Below are 18,706 nucleotides of genomic sequence, written 5' to 3'. Positions count from 1 at the left end.
AAGTTATAAATCTGCAGCTTTTAAATCTCCCATTAACTACTTAAGGCCCCCAAACTTAATAAGCCAAGAATGAATAAATAATGTTCATTATGGTAAGTCAAGGCCCAATTCGCTGTTATTTAGTACTCTCAGAAAACAGAATCAAAACCCAGACCACCTTTCTAGTAGAAAGCTCTAATCTCAGCAAAAACAATGGCCCTTTAGTATCGAACATACTTAAATTTTATTTCATATTTTAAGACTTACTAAAGCACATTTAAAGTGAATTATAAAAAAAAAAGTTAAGGACCAATTAAACAAAAAGACAATGTAAGAAGTGCACTGCTAGACAGTATCCCAAATCACTTAAAAGTTTAAATTGCATATTTTGTTGATAATATTTTCCCTTCATTTATACTGAATTATTAAAAAGAAATACTTCGTAGCCCCAGTACTATCTTCTGTTTCTCATGTTTTCATGAGCAATCCATGACAAAGATTCAGCTAAGCACTGAAATTACTTAAACACAAATCCTAGTGTTCACATAAGAAAAATGTGATGATTGGGAAAGGGAGAACAGGAAATGGAGGAGGCAGACTATTAGGTGGGAATGCACTGAGACTATAAACACCAGAAACTGCAACTCATCAAGCAGGAAGTCCTGAAATCACATGATAGGCAGGAAAATGAAATTTAAAAATAAATGAAAAAGGAGCAAGATAGAAAGGTCCAGCAGTGCTTAAGGGAAAAAATGGAAAGGCTTTAAATAGACACATGTGTGTTGTTTAAAAAAAAAAAAAAGTTAAATATGTTTAAATAAATAAGTGACAGTCGAGAGACTACTTTCACTTTGTAGTTATGTTTTCCTAATATTTACTCAAGAATCACATTAACACCTATTGTCAAAACACTAGAGAACTTTCTCTAACCAAATATTTACAGGGACCACGGGATTTTTTTTTTTTTTCACTAAAGACAACTGAAAAACTCAGTGTATTATATTCACAATTGAGATATACCATCTGAATTAAACTGATCTTACCCATTAATGTTGCTAAAAGACACAAGGAGTACATCTCTTTGTCAGCTTGCTCCTGAAGTTCCTTAGATGACAGTTTACCAGTAACAGCAATCTCTTCTTGGTTCACCGTGTGGGCTGAGTGTGCTGCAGCAGACTGACCACCTTCTGCTTTGCTTTTTAGAATCTCTATAGTAATTCTGTCACCATGCTGTAAAGGAACTGGCTCCTTTTCCATTCCTGCCTGTGGTGGCATTAACTCTTTAGGAGGAAAGCCATATCGAATGCACTGTAAATATGGAGGAATGCTGAATTCTCTGGCTATACTTTCCTGAAGTTCAAAAAAGGTTGTTGAAGACTTAAGTGTAACCATGGACTGTCGTCCATCATTAGTTGTAATTCTGATCTTCTTCTCCTTTGAAGTTGTAGGTGAATAAGGAGCCTTGGTAGGGGTAGCAGGTGCAGAGGATGGGCCATCACGAATGGCACTGGGAGAAACAGTTCTGTGCTGCCCTTTTTGTTCTTGTTTTAACTTCTCTGTTTTCCGTTTCTGCATTGCAGAAGCTTGTTCTGTAATATTCTGTTGAATAGTTCTTTCAGTTTTGCTCATGTTTAACTCTTCCTTGTGCAAAGTTTTTGTTTTCTGTCCAGTAAGAATAATCTTAGTAGGGAGCTGAGACTCTGATTCTTGCCCTTGCACATCTCCAACTCTTTGGGCATGAGCACCATCTATGTTTACAGGAGTATAATCATCAGGATTCTTTTTGGCAGTCTGATGCAATATAGTGTGGACAACTTTCTGAACTAGGATTTCACTCCCAAATTCACCTGGAAAGTGCTTGGTAACAAGTTTCATTGCAACATCATAAACATTACTATTCAAAGATGGATCACTTTCATACTGGAACCAATATACTGTTTCTCTGACCACTCTTCCTCCCCATTCCAAAGTAATAGGGAAAGCTTCTGGTAGATTGTCATACTCTTTACCATCCCAAAAGTGTTTGAATCCACAACCACATTTGCCACCAGTAGACCTAGAATTAGTTCTGTCTCCATCCAAATACACAATAGATCCATCTCCCCTGACCCTTCGCACAGATGAGCCATGGCACCAATTACAAGCTGTTAGGTTACTCAATCCATAGTCTGGTACCAGAACATCTTTCACTGAATCATATGAGCAAACCAAATTGTTCAAAGGAAAGCTATAATTTTTGTCAGGCCTCAGCTGTCCATGAGTACTTTTTGCCAGGTTATACAGTTTACCTCCTGGAGCCAGCCACTCTGGAGGGACATGAAGTTCAGAAAGGGCACCACAGAGCAAACATTTGTGAAGGCGATTATCCATTACTGCTTTTTTAGCAGCTGCTGTCACTTCTTCAGGCTGAACTCCTATCACTCCAGTCCTTCTGTAGAAATACTGATGGACATCAGCAACCAAACTAGGATGGATACCATGTTTATCCATAAAGACTTCTTCCATAGCAGCAACAAGCCTAAGTAAGTATTTATCTTGCAAACTTCTGTCTCCTCCAATAACACAACCACCGTCGTCCTCAAGTTTGATGTATTTTTTAATAAGATCCTGAGGCACACCCCATGCTTTAGGAAGCAAATTCATAGGCAGTTTGGGCAGAGCAGCCCCTTTTATGCCTACCAATGGGATATAATGGTTTCTACCAGAGCTACTCCAAGCAATACAGATTGGTTTGTTCAAATGACCATCTCTCCCAGTACACTTCTCTGCAGGTATGAGCCCAGGCAGAAAGGTGGCTGAATAATCACCAGAGCTTCTCATGCCACTGAGAGAATCTAACAGAATTATAGGACGATGTAATACATTAGCAAGGCCAAATATGTGGATGTTCCTCAGGCCTAAGGGAACACCCTCAGGTGGCACAAACAGAGGATCACACTCATTGATAATGTCCTCCCACTCAGCGGCATCAATAAAGTCGTGGAACAGGGCCTGATACCGGGCCAGGTGCTGCTGAAAGTGCTGCTTAAGATTCTCTCTTAGAGCATGCCAGAAGAGCTCGCGGCCTACCAGGGCCCTAGACACAGCATGCACCAGGCAGTGTCCATCCCCATCCACATGCACGGGAATGAGACACTCCTGACTTTTATTGGCCCGCTTGATATCCTCCAGAGTGTCATGCAAATACAAGAGGCTTCCAGAGCGGTCCTTGCCGTAGCCCACCGTGTTAACGTGCTCTGGTTCTATGAGGAAGGCACGGTCACCCAGTAAAGCGCAATCGAACAGTTCTCCCTGGTTCATGTCCCGGAGAAGCTTGGCCCGGCCTGTCTGTTTGTCCATTCCATAGCGAGCCAATATGGGCGACAACAATTTGCAGTGGTAGTTGGAAAGGCCCATCACCTTTACCAGTTCCGTGTTCTTCTTGGGTGCCCCCGTAACCCCGAGCAGCGCGTTCCGCAGCAGGTTATGCAGCACTACGTCCGGGTCGGTCACCTCCTCCACCCCCAGCAGCTGTTGCTGCTCGTGCCGCTGTCCGCACTCGGTACACTCGATGCTGACAGAACCGGAGGCCGGGAAAAACAGACGCGCCTGGCACTTCGGGTCCGGGCAGCTCCCAGAAAGGATTCTCCGGTCTCTCCGCTTCGAGAGCCCCCCCGGAGCAGCCGCCGCCGCCGCCAGAGACGACGGAGTCTGCGGGGCCTCTGGGGGAGGAGGTGGCGGCGGCAGCGGAGGCGGCGGCGGCGGCTGAGACATTGCGCTCGGCTCTGGTGTCTCGCTCCGCGTCCCAAGCGACCCTCACAGGCTCATAACCCAGACCCCCACCGACCCGACTCGGTCTAGTCCAGGCCCACAGCGAACCACTTTCCTTTTCCTACCAGCTCCTCTTCCTCCTAAGCGAAGGCGGAAGCACCGGACGTTGTTTTTCTTCTTACTTCTTCACTGCCTTAGCCGTTGCCCCGAACGTAACGGCCACCACCCTACCCCGCACTCAACACTCACTCACTCTCGCTCTCCCTCAGACCCACAGATATACACGCCCTCGCTGAGAGTGCGCAAGCGCAGCTTCCGCTCTGCACGCTGGGAATTAGAGTCTTCTCTAATTCTCTTGGTCGAAGTGCCAGGTTATTTTTGTCCAAATATAACTACATATACCATAATGCCAAGCGACGTGGCCGCCTGCGGAAAGGAGGAAGAGGAAGGCAATCGGAAGGGGGCAGAAGGGAAGAAGATGACTCGCGTGGCCTGCCGGGAGTTGTAGTTTAGCTACAGCTCCTTCATCGTCTTTCTTTCTCTTAGGCCCAGCCGAAATAGTCCGAGAGACCACATTTCCTAGGATGCTCTGCGGTGCGTCCACTGCACTTCCCCCTCGGGCAGAGAGGCGGCTGCGAGGAAGCTCGGTAAAAGGAGTTAAAGGGAGTGAGTGTTGTAGCGGAGGGACCAAAGTGCACAACTGCTGGAAAGGGAAGGCTCTCAATGAAGGAGGTAAATAAATGTCCAGGGATCGGGCAGCCTGGGAAGTTGGAGGAAAGTCCAGGCTTGGGGTCTTAAGAAAGGAGGAAGGGATAGTGGATTGATTCTTGGGGAGTCTCTTAAGGTCTTTTTTCTTTTGCCAAACTCCCCCCCTCCCCCCCCCCCGTTCTCATTCCAACTGCTATTCCAAGCCGCCCCGGCGCTAGAACCACCTTTTGTGCCTTTTGCTCCTCTCTAATGGGAGTTTCAAAAGCGCCATTTGGTTTCTGGTTCCTATATACCTTTTTACAATTTACAGTACAAATAACAATACCCTGGATGTGTATGGTTTTATATACATACACAGAATCTCTTAACTTTAGATATAATTTCGTTTGTTTTTTACAATCCTCCCCACTGAGACTCTGTAAAATAGACATTCACTCAGATGTTATAAGTACTGATTTGCACGTAATAATTGTCTGCAATCTTGTTCAAAAGAAATTACGTGCTTGAAAGAGTAATTCAAGTGTTAATTATTTTCTCGCCAGTTTTCCCTGGCCCGTGCAAAACTAATGCTCATGTACCTTCATTACAAAACGGGTGATGTTACCTGTCTTGAAGGGGCTATTTTTCAGTAAAGTTTTCCTCAAAGAATTAATTCAGGCAGGAAAAGATGTTTGCTTTTATTCCAACAGTAGGTACTACCTGGCAAACTACATAGGTTGGTCTTGGAACTAATTTTTAATTCAATGCTTTTAAGTGGAAGTTATTCTTTTCCTGTGACTGAGAAGTTACACCTGTAGTGAAAGTTTATTTTTCTCATCCAGAACACAAATAATTGAATTATTAAAGCATTGGAGCAAATGAAATGACAGCAGTGTGAAGTTCTAACCTGTTATGCACTTTTATGTCATAAGAAGCCAAATTCTCCTTACTAATGATACATACTAATATTAGTTTTTTAAATTGCATCTGAACATGTCACTTCAAATTGCACTTTGACAAAATAATCACTTCCCACCCCACTGAAGAAATGGGAGGCCTTTCTCTGGCTCGTCAAGCACAATCCACTTCACTGATCCCGTATTATTTCCTCATCTGGAATCTTGATTAGTGGAGATAATCTTTCCCAAAATAAATTTGCTATTTAAATTCATTTGTTATTTTGTTGCTCATAATTTTAAGAGTTATACTTTTTTGGGGAGGGAGGACCCAGAAGTTTCCTGAAGTATAGCTAACAGGGAGAGGAGTTAAGTATTCAAGCAATTATAGAATTAAATTTGGTCATTTAACCTGAAATTACTTCTTTAATAAGTCTGGAGATGTAATCAAAGTTCAGAAAATAAAGCACAATTAGAAAATAAGAAATAAGCTTAATTATCACAATTAAGGTGACAATAATATTATTGAATTAGTTATTCACTAGCACTTAGAAGGCATAGGTACCTACAAAGTAAGAAAAAGAAAACTTTATAAGGAAAGATAAGACATACTTCTTCTTCTATGGCCATAGGAGTTTTAGGAAGCCTCTAACTTGCTTCTGGAGATCCCTCTGCTTCCTTCTTCTTCCCCCCTCAAAAAATCATGATCTTAGTTGCCTAATTAAAATTAATTTAACTGCCAAGCACCAGTGGCTCATATCTGTAAGCCTAGCTCCTTGGGAGGCAGAGATCAGAAGGATGGTGATTTGAGGCCAGCCCAGGCAAATAGTTCATGAACCTGTATCTCAAAAATACCCAATACAAAAATGGGCTGGCAGAGTGGTTCTAGTGGTAGAGCACCTGCCTAGCAAACACAAGGCCCTGAGTTTAAACCTGAGTACCGCCCCGCCCCACAAAAAATTTAACTCCCTAATTAACTTCCACAGGATTTTTGTAAGGTAGATAATAGTTCTTGTTCTTGTGTCAGTATGCCAGATGGGAAAAAAGAGCCGGCACCTGTTAGCTGCTCTGATGTACACCTCCTCTCCCACCATCACCCCAGCATCACTCATATTTGAATTGCCAAAGTGCAGTTGAAACTGAAATAATTTTTCATAATTTCTGTGTGATACTTCTAAACTTCCTTTATTGCTTGTAACAAATGTGATAAATGTCAAAGAAAAACTCATTCACTTTTAGCAAGAAAACAACCATTGTTCTTTATCTTTACTTAAAGCTAGACTATAATACAAGCACAAGTATGGTATGGAAAACAAGTATCATAAATAGTATGAAATTTGTTGAGGCTTACTATAGAGCAGGTGTTTTTAATATATCATCTTAATTTTTCAAGTATTCCTGTGAGATAGTATAGTCTTTATTGTACAGATAATACATAACTCCAAAAGGTTAACAGTGTCGTCATTGTTATTACCACCCATCTAGCAAGTAGCAGAGCTGGGCTTCAAATCAAGGTTTTCCTTGTTCAGCACTCTTTCTACTACATCATAGCTGCTTAGTAACTCAGAGAATTAACCAAGAAGTGAGTATAGACTGGTGGCCAGTGGCCAAACATGGCTTAGATGTGTTTTTGTTGGGCCACCAGCAATTCAACTTTTTTGTTTTGTTTTGTTTTGGTAGTACTGGGGTTTGAACTGAGGGCCTCACACTTGCTAAATAGTTGCTCTACCACTTGAGCCACTCCACCAACCCCTTAACTTGTTTTTAATGTAAACGTTTTGGACAGTGACCAGCCCTTCACACTTTAAGGTGTCTCATCAGGCCATCTTGAGACAGATTACCTGTCTGGCTCCAAAAGCATTTGTGCTTTTTCTATCAGTTAGTAGCTGGGACAGGAGGAGCTATTCTCAAGAGGCTCATATAGCACTCAGGAGGCTAAAGTAGGAAGATTGTGAATTGGAGGCCAGTCTGGGCCTGGGCATCAGAGCAAGTTAGAGGCCAACCTTGGCAACAGAGCAAGACCTTGTCTTTAAAAAAAAGTTTGTGGAGAAAGCATAACCAAGAGTGGAAAGAGGACTTTTTCCCCTCATGTTTCACAGAAGAAGCATTGTTTTTATTGTTGCTAGTTTTTTTTTCCAATGTGGATTTTTATTAGTATATATTAATTGTACAAAGGGGTTACACTGTGATGTTTCATACATGCATATATTGTACATTAATCAGGTTAATCTCTTCTTTTGCTCCCCACCCCCCTATTTTCAGTGAGTTGCATTTTGCCACCTTCATACAGAGACAATGATTTAGCTTTGCCCCCTCCCCAATCATTGTCTTTCCCTGTCCCATTCCCTCACCCATAGTCCCTTGATTATGTTTTGGTATGTATGTATATATTTATCTTTTGGGTCTAGTTTCCACATAAGAGGGAGAACACACAACACTTGTCCTTCTGAACCCAGCTTACTTAGCTTAGCATGGTGACCCTCAGTTCTGTCCATCCTCCTGAAAATGCCATAATTTCATTCTCCTTTATGGCTGATTAATACTCTATGTTGTGTGTGTATATGCTCGGGAGGCAGAGATTAGAAGGGTTGTCATTCTAGGCCAGCCAAGGCAAACAGCAAGGACCTCCTCTCCAACCTTACCCCTAGCCTCAACCACTGGCACATACCTCTCATCCCAACTACATGGGAAACTGAGACTATGAGGATCACATTTTCAGGCCAGCCCAGGCAAAAACTTGAGACCCCATCTCAACAGAAAAGGCTGGGCATGGTGTAGCACACCTTTCATCCTAGCTACTGCTAAAATAGGAGCATTTTGGCTCATGGCACCCCTGGGGGAAAAAGCAAGATCCTATCTCAAAAATAACCAGGAAAAAAAAAAAAGGCTGGAGGTGTGACTCAACTGGTAGAGCACCTGCCTAGCAAGTGTGAGGCCCTGGATTCAAACCCCAGTACTGCCAAAAGAAAAGTCAAAAGGAATTGCTTGTCATAGAGTGTTTAAAAAATAAGTCCATAAGGAAAGTAAAATTATCCATTACCAATTAGAGGTTACAATTATGTTTCTGATAGAATGAATATTCAAGGTCTTTATTTCAATACATATAGTATGTACTTTTTAAGTAACCAAAATTGTATTATCATTATAATAATAGCTATTAACACCTATTTAGCATCTACTGTACATCAGGGTCTTTTCATGTATTTACTTAATCTGATAATACCATTATGAGGCAGCTCCAATTATGATCATTCCTATTCTGGAGATGAAGAAACTTAGGGGCAAAAAGGCTGAGATTCAGTCTCGTTGTTCATAAGTGTCATCATTAGGATTAAAATCAAAGCAATCAGAGTCTTTACTTCCATTTCCTGCATGGGGAACAGGAAATGTTTCTCCCTTTCTCCTCCCCTCACTTCTCCCTCCTTCCTGTTATACTAAAATAAACCCTTGCTAAAACTTTCAAAAAAAGCAATCTGTTACCAGAGCCTATGTACCTGACCACTATGCTACAATGACTCTTCTACTGTACATACTGTTTTTAACCTATATTGCTTAATCACGTCATGAACAGCCTTGATATAGTTAAGTCTCATTTTAACTGAAACCCTACTCTTTTCTTTTGAAATATGTCAAGCATTCAAAAGTATACAGAAAAACGTAAAAAACACCCAAGTACCTACTACTAGATTTAATGTTAATTTTTCAACATAATTTACTTCAGAATTCCCCCTTTTAGAAAAACAGATTTAATAAGATTAAGATTTTGAGGTCTAGTTTTTACATAAAACAAAATTATGCTTTGCAGAGGTGTTGGTGGCATAGTGGTTAGTATAGCTTGTCTTCCAGAGTTACGCCTTAAGTGTTTTAAAGGCAATCACTATTTCCCTCAATAAAACTAGGAGATCATTTGAACTTGAAAACAAAGGGAGAATTTCTGGATTTCACAAAAGTGAAAATATGTGGATAGTTACCAGTGCCATTATCATGTTGTCCCACTGGCTGTTTTTACCCCCTTCATCATCCTGGTCCAAGCATGAGATAAGACTTTCTTCACAGGACTTAATTACTTGGTAATAAAGGTCATGAACACAGTTAGTACCATGAAGCTAGGTAATGTGACCTGTACAACTTACTGAGTTTTCAGGCTGCATGGCATACCTCCCTGTATGTAATAAAGGTCACATTCCATCAGAACTGCCCAACAGAACTGCAGTGATGCAAATGTCATGTGCTTGCATGGTCCAGTATGGCAGTCTCCAGCCACATACAACTGTTGGACACATGACATGTGACTACTGCAACTGAGGATTGTTTATTTTATTTAATTTTAATTAAAAGTAATCACATGTCCAATATGACTACCATATTGAACAGCATAGATGTAGGTCCACAAGTTCACATTAAAAATAATGAGTCCCATGGGGCTGGCGGTGTAGCTCAGTGGGAGTGTGGGAGTGTGTGCCTTTAGCATGCACAAAGCCCTGGGTTCATCCCCAGCATCCAAAATCATAATTCCCAAAATCCCAGTTGAGTTCCTGGCTCTGGTATGGGTTGGATGATGATGGGTACTGACTGAGAAGGAACAAAGGAATTTTGGGGAGACTGGTAATATTTATCTTGATTATGATGGTTGTGGTATGGATTTATACATTTGCTAAAACTCATTAGATTGTATTCTTAAAATGGTTTCATTTTGTTTTACACAAATTATTCCTCAATAAAGTTAATTTTTAAAAGTAAAAAAAGATGGGGAAAGGTTACTTAACAGTACTAAGTTATAGTTAGGAGAAAGAGTTGAATATATATCTTTAATACAGTATAGAGAATATGTAATTTGTTATAACTATATATTGATAGATAATTTGATAATGTGTTAAAAGTTAACAGTGCTGCCAGGTGCCAATGACTCACGCCAGTAATCCTAGCTACTCAGGAGGCAGAGATGAGGAGGATCTCGGTTCAGAGCCAGCCTGGGCAAATAGTTCACAAGTCCGTGTCTCAAAAAAAACGCTGTTAAACAAGCATGAAGCCCTGAGTTCAAACACCATTGCCACTCAAAAAAGAAAAAAGTTCACAATGCTTATCGCATATAGGATTTAATTCTAAGAAATAAACAGATATGTGTGTAAAGATTTATCTATGTTATTGATAATATTGTAAATGGTCCAGTGTTTAACAGTATGGGTCTGTTTAAATGAATTATGATATTTTCTTGTAATAAGATACACTTCAGCAATTGAAGTGATGTTGTAGAAAGAAAAATGTTGAGTGCTTTTGACAGATCTGTAATTGTACCAAGAACTTTGATACTTTGGCTAACATTCCTATACAATAGATATCAATTATGCTCATTTATAGACAAGAAAACATTCAAAGAAGGTAAGTAAAGTCAAACAACTAGTAAAGTAGGGTTGTTGGAATTAAATCCATACCTGCTTTAACCCTTGTTCTAATAAGAACTGATAAGTTCTTATAAGAACTGATAAGTAACTGATAAGTTACTGTTTTCAAGCAATCTGACATTAAAATAACAAACAAAAATCTCTCTCCTTTATGCCATCCTTTCTTCCTTTCCAAAATTACTATTCATGGCAATTTTTTCTCCAAATGAATCTCCCTTTACAAATGTTTTATTGATTTTGGAGACAGACTGGAAAGGCAAACTGAGCAGAGCACAGGTGTGAATGGGTAGCTGGCTTTCAGCAGAGTGTGGGTTCACAATAGATCTGAAGCCCAACTGTCTAGATGGGGTCCCAGTTCTGTAATTTACTAGCTGTTTGAACTTGGGCAACTTGTTTGTCCTTTGTGTGCCTCAGAGTCTGATCATTGTACCTACTTCATAAAGTTGTGTGAAGATTGAATTAGTTAATGCCTGAAGTGTTTAAAATACTGCCTGAAATATAATAAAGGCTCACTATGAGTTATAATTGTTACTATTGTTAGATACGCACACATAATCTAAGAAAAGATCACTTTGAGCACTCACTATGTGTCATGTACCTACATGAATTCCCCATTTGATCTCTATTAGGCATTTTTATTATTCCCTTTTTATATAGATGAGGAAACTAAAATCAGGGAGTTATATATTAAGTCCTTAGACCCATTTCTGAGACTGGAAATAGCCTGACCAGGAGATAGCAGAATGCTGACAAATAAGATGGAAAACAGCTGAGCATGGTGGTAACATGCCTGTAATCCCAGCACTCAGGAGGCAGAGGCAGGAGGATTGTGAGTTTGAAGTGAGCTTGAGCTACATAGCAAGAACTTGTCTCAAAACACAACAAACAAGGACCAAGAGGTAGTGTGTGTGTGTGTGTGTGTGTGTGTGTGTGTGGGCACGCTTAAGAAATTTATAGTAATAAAATTAGGATATAAAAAGACACCTGGGGGCTGGCAGATTAGCGCAAGTGGTAAGAGAGTCTGCCTAGCAGGCATGAGGCCCTGAGTTCAAACCCCAGTGCCACTAAATAAATAAATAAATATAAATAAATAAATAAATACATCTAGGATCAGAAAGCTGAACCTTAAAGGTAGAAAGACCAAAGGGGTGGCGGGGGGCAGTGTTTTCAGATAAAGGATTCAATTGGTGCCTCATCTGGCATCAGAAAGCTGTGCTTTGAAAACCCAACTGTCGGACAACCGCAGTGGCTCAAACCTGTAATCCTAGCTACTTGGGAGGCAAAGATCAGGAAAATTGTAGTGGATGGTCAGCCCAGGCATCCACTGGGCATGTGGTAAGCACCTGCCATTCTAGCTCTGAGGAAGCACAAATAGGAAGATCACAGGCCAGGCCAGGCCAGGCCAACCCAAGCATAAAGCAAGACCCTACCTCAAAATAACCAAAGCATACAGAGATTGTGGAGTGGCTCAAGTGGTAGAGTGCCTGCCTAGCAAATGCGAGACCCCAACTAAAACCAAAAAAAAACAACTAAATGCTAGTTGTTGTTGCTGTTGCTTAAATATTTCCTGCTAAATGTTGGAGAACATGTCTGTAAGGAGACCAGATATGCTAGGCTTCAAATCCCAGAAGCCCAAGAGGGAAAGTAACCCAGGGAGAAAAGGACTTTCCCTAGGGCATTCTGGAGTCTTTCTGCTCAGAGCCCTGAACAGTGTTCCTAGAGGATGGCCTTTCACCTACTCATCTGGCCAGCATGACTCATTCCCAAGAGCACTGAATAAGTGAAATTTTGAACTGTCATGTTTTGTGCCTTATACAATATGATGATGTGGAGGAAACCTGGACTTTGGAGTCAGATTTGTCACTTAGTAGCTGTGAAATTTGGGACAGGTTAACTTCTCTCGGCTTCCTCATCTGCAAAATGGGAAAAAAAAATGAAACCTTTCTGCAATTAGTGTGAAAGTGAACAGTAAAACCACTGGCACACATAGGCACTCAAGGCCCTTCCTTGTGGGTTGGAGAGGTTGTATTTTGAAACAGGAACTTGCTATGTAGCCTAGTCTGACCTGAAATTTGCAGTGATCCTCTTGATCTGCCTCCCAAGTTCTGGGAATCCAGGTATGTGCCACTATGCCCAGCTATTTTTATTTCTTTCTGTATCTAGTCCAATGATTTGTTTACAGTGAACATCCTGTAAATGTTGACTAAGGAACACACATGAATGCACAGAAGCAGAATAATGGGTAAATGAATTTTAGAAGTGTTTCAATGTTTATTAATGTATTCTGTTATAGAGAAAAGGCTTCCATTTGCAGATAAATAAGATGTGGAGTTAGAGCTGCATGGGACCACTGAAGGAACTAGGTGCTTGCCCCTACCCCTGTTAGTGAAGCCTTGTGGAGGAGTGATACAGCCATCTGAGGGCACCCTGTCTCAGTTTACTCGCAAGCAGCCTTCTGCGAGGTGAATGCCAGTCTTACGTCTTTTTCTTCTGACCCAAGGGAGGCCCTTTTATGAACAGTTTGCTGTGCTTGATTTGGTATTTTTCTTTTTAAATTATGAAATACTTAAAATGTAAAGAGGATAATTGTGACACCCATTTACCCAAAATTGAAATGCCATGATTACTTTGAACTTTTTAAAAATTTGAGTGAAATTCAGACTTAAAAAAATAGAAATGACAATCCCCATTTGCTCTTCACAATTTCCCAGATGTTATTTCCTCCATTTGCTTTATCCTTGTCTCTCTATATAATATATGATGGGGTTTTTTGTTTTTGTTTTTTGGGGATACTGGGTTTGAACTCAGGGCCTCCTACTTGCTAGGTAGGTGCTCTATCACTTGAGCCACTCCACTAGTCCTTTTTTTGTGTCAGTTATTTTGAGATAGGGTCTTGTTTTGTACCCGGGCTAGCCTGGATCACATTCTTTTATTTGTGCATCTTTGCATAGCTGGGGATCACAGGCCTAGCCAGCCTTTATTGGTTGAAATGGGGTCTCCCTAACTGTTTGCCCAATCTGGCCTTGAAAGGTGATGCTCCTTATCTTCACTTCCTGAGTAGCTGGGATTACAGGCTTGAGTGAACACGCCCAGCAGATTTTTTTTTTTTTTTATGAACCACTTTGGAAAAGTTAACAGACATCTTTGTCTTCTTACCCCTTAATACACTAGTGCTTGTTCCTAAAACAAGAATATTCCCCCTTACATAACCCCAGAACAATTAACAAAATCCAGAAAACTAACATTGATAAAATACTATCACCATTTCACCATTTTGCCTAATAATATACATCATAGTAAAAGAAAATCCTGGACTATGTAACGTATTCTGTTGCATCTCTTTAGTGTCCTTTACTCTGAACAGTTAATTTCTCAGTCTGAACTCTTTCATGGTGTTGACTTTTTTTTTTTTTTGAGACAATTTCACTATGTAGCCCAAGCTGATCTCAAACTTGTGATCCTTCTGTCTCAGTTTCTTAAATGTTGGCATTACAGGTGTGAGCCACCACATCCAACATGATGTTGACATTTTTATAAGAATATGGGCCAAGCTGGGCACTAGTGGCTCCTAGCTACTCAGGAGGCAGAGATCAGGAATATAGAAATTCAAGGCCAGCTGGGGCAAATAGTTTACAAGACCCTATCTCAAAAAATACCCAATCAAATAAAGGGGGCTGATGGAGTTGCTCATGTTATAGAGTGCCTAGGAAAAAAATATGGGCCATTTGTTTTTATAAAAATATTCCTTAATTTGGACATTCTCTCTCTCTCTCTCTCTCTCTCTCTCTCTCTCTCTCTCTCTCTCTCTGTAGTGTTAAATTTTTAAAAGGTCATATTTGTTAACTCATTTGTTCAAATTTTGTATGTTTGAGCTCTCAAATTTTAGAGAACTATGTTAAAAACCTCCTGTGATTTTGTTTCCTGCCAACTCTGACCCATCCTACTTGCAGGGAACTAAGGTACAGATCAGTGCACTGACTGAGCAAAAGGGGCATCACAGGAACATGGAAGTGAATAAACTCAGACACACCGAGAATCACAACATGTCCCTGTCTCCCCCTTTGTCACGGTTTGCTCTGTAGCATAATTATCACTTGCTGCTCTCTGATATTTCTCCTCTCAAATTCCCCTTTTTTCCTCAACCCTATTTCCTCTGAAGATTAAGCCACCTTTTTGGAAAGCATTCACCAAATTCCTTCTTTCTAATATTTTAAAACTAAATTTCAATATTCCCATCACACTTAAGGGATTAGAAGCTTCAAGAAATATTTCTTTGTGATTCAATAATACTAAAAATATTGTTGGCTGTGGTAAATAAAATACACGTGGAGATTTCAGAAGTGAGAAAGACAGACATGAAACCAAAAAAAAAAAAAGTGCCAAAAGGGAAAAGATCTGGATTCTTCCACCTTCCTTGCGGTACTGGGGATTGAACCTAGGGCCTACCTACCGCTTATTAGCAAGTACTCTAGTGCTTGGCTATGCCCCCAGCCCTTTTGTTTTTATTTTATTTTTGGAATAGGATCTCTCTAACTTTGCCCAGTCTCCTGCTTCCACCTCCCAAGTAACTGGAATTACAGGCATGTACCACCATACCCACCTAAAGAGTGAATTCCATAAGGAAATAAAAAAATGGGCAACTGAGGGTGTTACAAGAGGAACAAGCAAGGCCGAGCTTAGTACAGGAGGTGGCTGGAGGTGGCTGAGAGATAGGAACTAACTCACATGTGAGCCATGTGGACTTTTGATTGTATCCAGGATTTGGAATCCACTGAAGAGTGTTAAGCAGAGAGTAAGGTGGCTGGATATCTGTTTTTTTGTGTGTGGGGTTTTTTTTTTTTTCCAATTTACACTAAATATTTTATTTTACTGAATGTGTGTGTGTTCTGCGACATGACACAATACCGTCAGTTGGTCATTCTCTATCAATCATAATATGACAGGACACAGGCTAAAAATGGCTCATCATAATTTATTTTATGTTGAAATGTACAACTTTTTTGTTTTTGTTTTTTTGGGTTTTTTTTAAGTAACTGACTAAAAAGAGAACAAATAAATACAAAAGTGTCACTGGCTCCTATTTTTTACAAGGATTTCACCTCTCTGCTTGGCCCTTACTGTCACCCTGTACAGGTACAAAGGCTACAAAAAAGGAAGCATTATAAACAGACACAAATAACTCTTCTGCTTTTGTACATGCGATTTGTAAGCTTAGTTTGAGCTATTCACAAGCTACTTCTCTATTTTTCCTTAAAAAATAACTCCAGTATTTTATAAAGATAGAAAACTCTACAGATGGAATGAAAATATAAAGTTAGAGACATTTCCATAAAATAGCAACTTTATACCAAATTCACTATTTTTTTTATATCCTGCCAAGTACTTGGACATATATGAAATGTTTCAAAACCTGACAGATAAACACTGAGATATGCTTCATTCAATAAACAGAAGTCTGCATTTATGAAACAGAAAGCTGCCTTTTTCCCCAAAGAAATCTGTCACCGAAATGGGAAAGGGTCTCAACTTTACACCATTTAGCAATAAAACCCTTTTGACTAATTAAATGGGAATAGCTTTTATAGCTCTTTACAACTTTATAATTAACAAAATATAGATATTAAAACCCTCAAATTAGGGCACCCTTATCAATGCAAAAAACTTAAGAAATGGGTATCTTTTTAAATATAACACTAGCTGGTAAGTGGAGAATGGCTAAAAAAAGTCAAAGGTGGAAGCAGGGATGCAATTCAGGGCAACTTTAGGAAATGGAGGATTTGGGTGCCATCAGAATATGTTTCTCTTTTGTAGGAAGTTCACTAAAATCACAACAGCAGATAAAGACTTAAGTGTCAGGTGTGGTAGCATAAGCCTGTAATCCTAACACTCTGGACATTGAGGCAGAAGAATCAGGAGTTTGAGGCTGACTTGGGCTACACAGCAAGACCCTATCTCAAAAAGCCAAATAGATCTGAGGTGTGGCTTAAGTGATAATGTCTGCCTATCAAGTGCCAGGCCCTGAGAGGGGTGGGGCTGGGGATGAGGGGGAAACAGGACACAGCTTTGTAAAGAATTGTTTTTATAATTCATGATGACCATCATAGACTCTTCATAAATCTGGAAGTCTAGGGTTATAACCATAACCCACACACACACACTTTAGAGTTCATGAACATTTTGTTAAAACTTTTTATTTTGAAACATTCAAATTTACATAAGAGAATAAGACAATAAGTTCCTATTTCCTTGACTCAAATATGTTGACATTTACTTTATCTTTCTCTTTTTTTCTTTGCTGAAATACTTAAGAGCAAACCCTAAATATCATTTTTCTTCTTTCATATATCAAGTAGTTAGCTCTAAAATATGAACATTTTCATAAGGTGCCAGTGGCTCATGCCTGTAATCTTAGCTACTCAGGAGGCAGAGATCAGGAGGATTGAGATTCAAAGCCAGCCTGGGCAAATAGTTCATGAGACCCTACCTCAAAAAAAACCCATCACAAACAAAAATAGAGCTGGTGGAGTGGCTCAAGGTGAAGGTTGAGTTCCAGCTCTAGTACTGCAAATAAATAAGTAAAATATGAACATTTTCTCATATAACATAGAGTCATATTCACAAAACTAACAATTTATTGGTGATATCCAATATCAATTCCATAACCAGATTTCCTTAATTATCTCAAAAATATCTTTTTAAAGTTGGTTTGTTTAAATAGGGATCAAAAGAAGGTCCACATAATACATTTGGTTATTAGATCTTTTAATTCTCTTTTAATCCAGGCACTGCTTTTTCTTCTTTTCTTCTTTCTTTATAAAAAAAATTATGCTGGGTGCCAGTGGCTCATGCCTATAATCCTATCTACTCAGGAAGCAGAGATCAAGAGGATTGAAGCCAAAGCAAATAGTTCTCGAGACCCTATGTCGAAAACACCTTCACAAAAAATGGCTGGTGGAGTAGCTTAAGGTGTAGGCCCTGAGTTCAAGCCCCAGTACCACACACACACACAAAATTATTCTATTGAGTCATAGAAACTGGATAATTATGTAAAATGTCTCAACTCTTCATAATAAAAATTCTTAATTAAAAATAAATAAATAAAAGCAGGGCAAAATATGAGGTCTGAGGCTTAGCTTGAAAATTCCAATAAGACCTCCTCTGAAGTGTTCTGTAAAGAATCTGGCATACAATACAGCCCAGTAAACCCTAAACTCGGCACACTTGACACAGTTATATGAGCTGTAAATAAGAATGTGCTTAATGTTTTAATTTTACCAAGCAGGTTCTTGACCTGCTTACTCACTGTGATTTGCCAACTGTTATTAAATTAACAGAATCTGAAAATAGCACAGGGCTTCTCAAGCTTTTTTTTTTTTTTTTAATTTAAGATAATGCTTCAGCTTGCTAACTTCAACTTTCACTTCAGAAATTAGAAAACTAAAAATAGTTGAGCTGGAGCATAAGAAAAACAAAGCATCAATACAAACCAACTTTGTTTCTACTTTAAGGATGTGCGGAAGAAGCAGTGACCAAATAACGCCTGTGTTCTTCACCTCAATGTCTGTCTTTCCTAAGAAGAAAGGCTTGATGGCTGTGCAATAGTGGCCTCTGTTGCCAATGGAGCAGATCTTATTACCTGCTTATAACTAGAATTAGATCACTGGGTTGGTTTGTTGTTGTTGATTTGGTTTGGCTTTTTTACTTTGTTGCTTCAACATATAGTACAATGGATATTATTGTAAAATTAAAAGATTTTTAAAAATCCATCTAATGTTGATCATTTTTATTTATTTAGTGGTTTGATGACTCAAAACAAGGGTATAATTCTAAATCAAGCAGAAACCATATTTACAGAAAACTAGTCATCTTCCATTGAATTGTGTTCACACATTGTGGACTCATCCTGGCTTTAGCATTTACAGGCTATATGACATGAGACAAATTATTTAAATTTTCTGAGCTGGTGGAATGGCTACCAAACATGAGGCCCTG

At 39.6% G+C, this 18,706-nt stretch overlaps 2 protein-coding genes across 2 annotated transcripts in view; one reads left to right on the top strand and one right to left on the bottom strand.

Moving 5' to 3' along the window:
- Window positions 1-4,020, bottom strand: part of Vcpip1 (valosin containing protein interacting protein 1) — a 35,438-nt gene extending 31,418 nt beyond the window's left edge. The window contains exon 1 of the mRNA XM_020158794.2: window positions 1,023-4,020. Within this exon, the coding sequence (XP_020014383.1) occupies window positions 1,023-3,732 (2,710 nt within the window). The 5' untranslated portion in view covers window positions 3,733-4,020. The remainder of the gene's footprint in view (window positions 1-1,022) is intronic.
- Window positions 4,021-4,329: 309 nt separating this feature from the next.
- Sgk3 (serum/glucocorticoid regulated kinase family member 3) overlaps window positions 4,330-18,706 on the top strand; it is a 153,091-nt gene continuing 138,714 nt past the window's right edge. The window contains exon 1 of the mRNA XM_074068585.1: window positions 4,330-4,461. The gene's annotated coding sequence lies outside the window, so the exon portion shown is untranslated. The remainder of the gene's footprint in view (window positions 4,462-18,706) is intronic.

This window comes from Castor canadensis, chromosome 3 (assembly GCF_047511655.1).
Source record: "Castor canadensis chromosome 3, mCasCan1.hap1v2, whole genome shotgun sequence".
Taxonomy (NCBI): Eukaryota; Metazoa; Chordata; class Mammalia; order Rodentia; family Castoridae; genus Castor; species Castor canadensis.
Note: the sequence above shows the minus strand (reverse complement) of the source record. Positions and strands in the feature narration are given on the sequence as shown.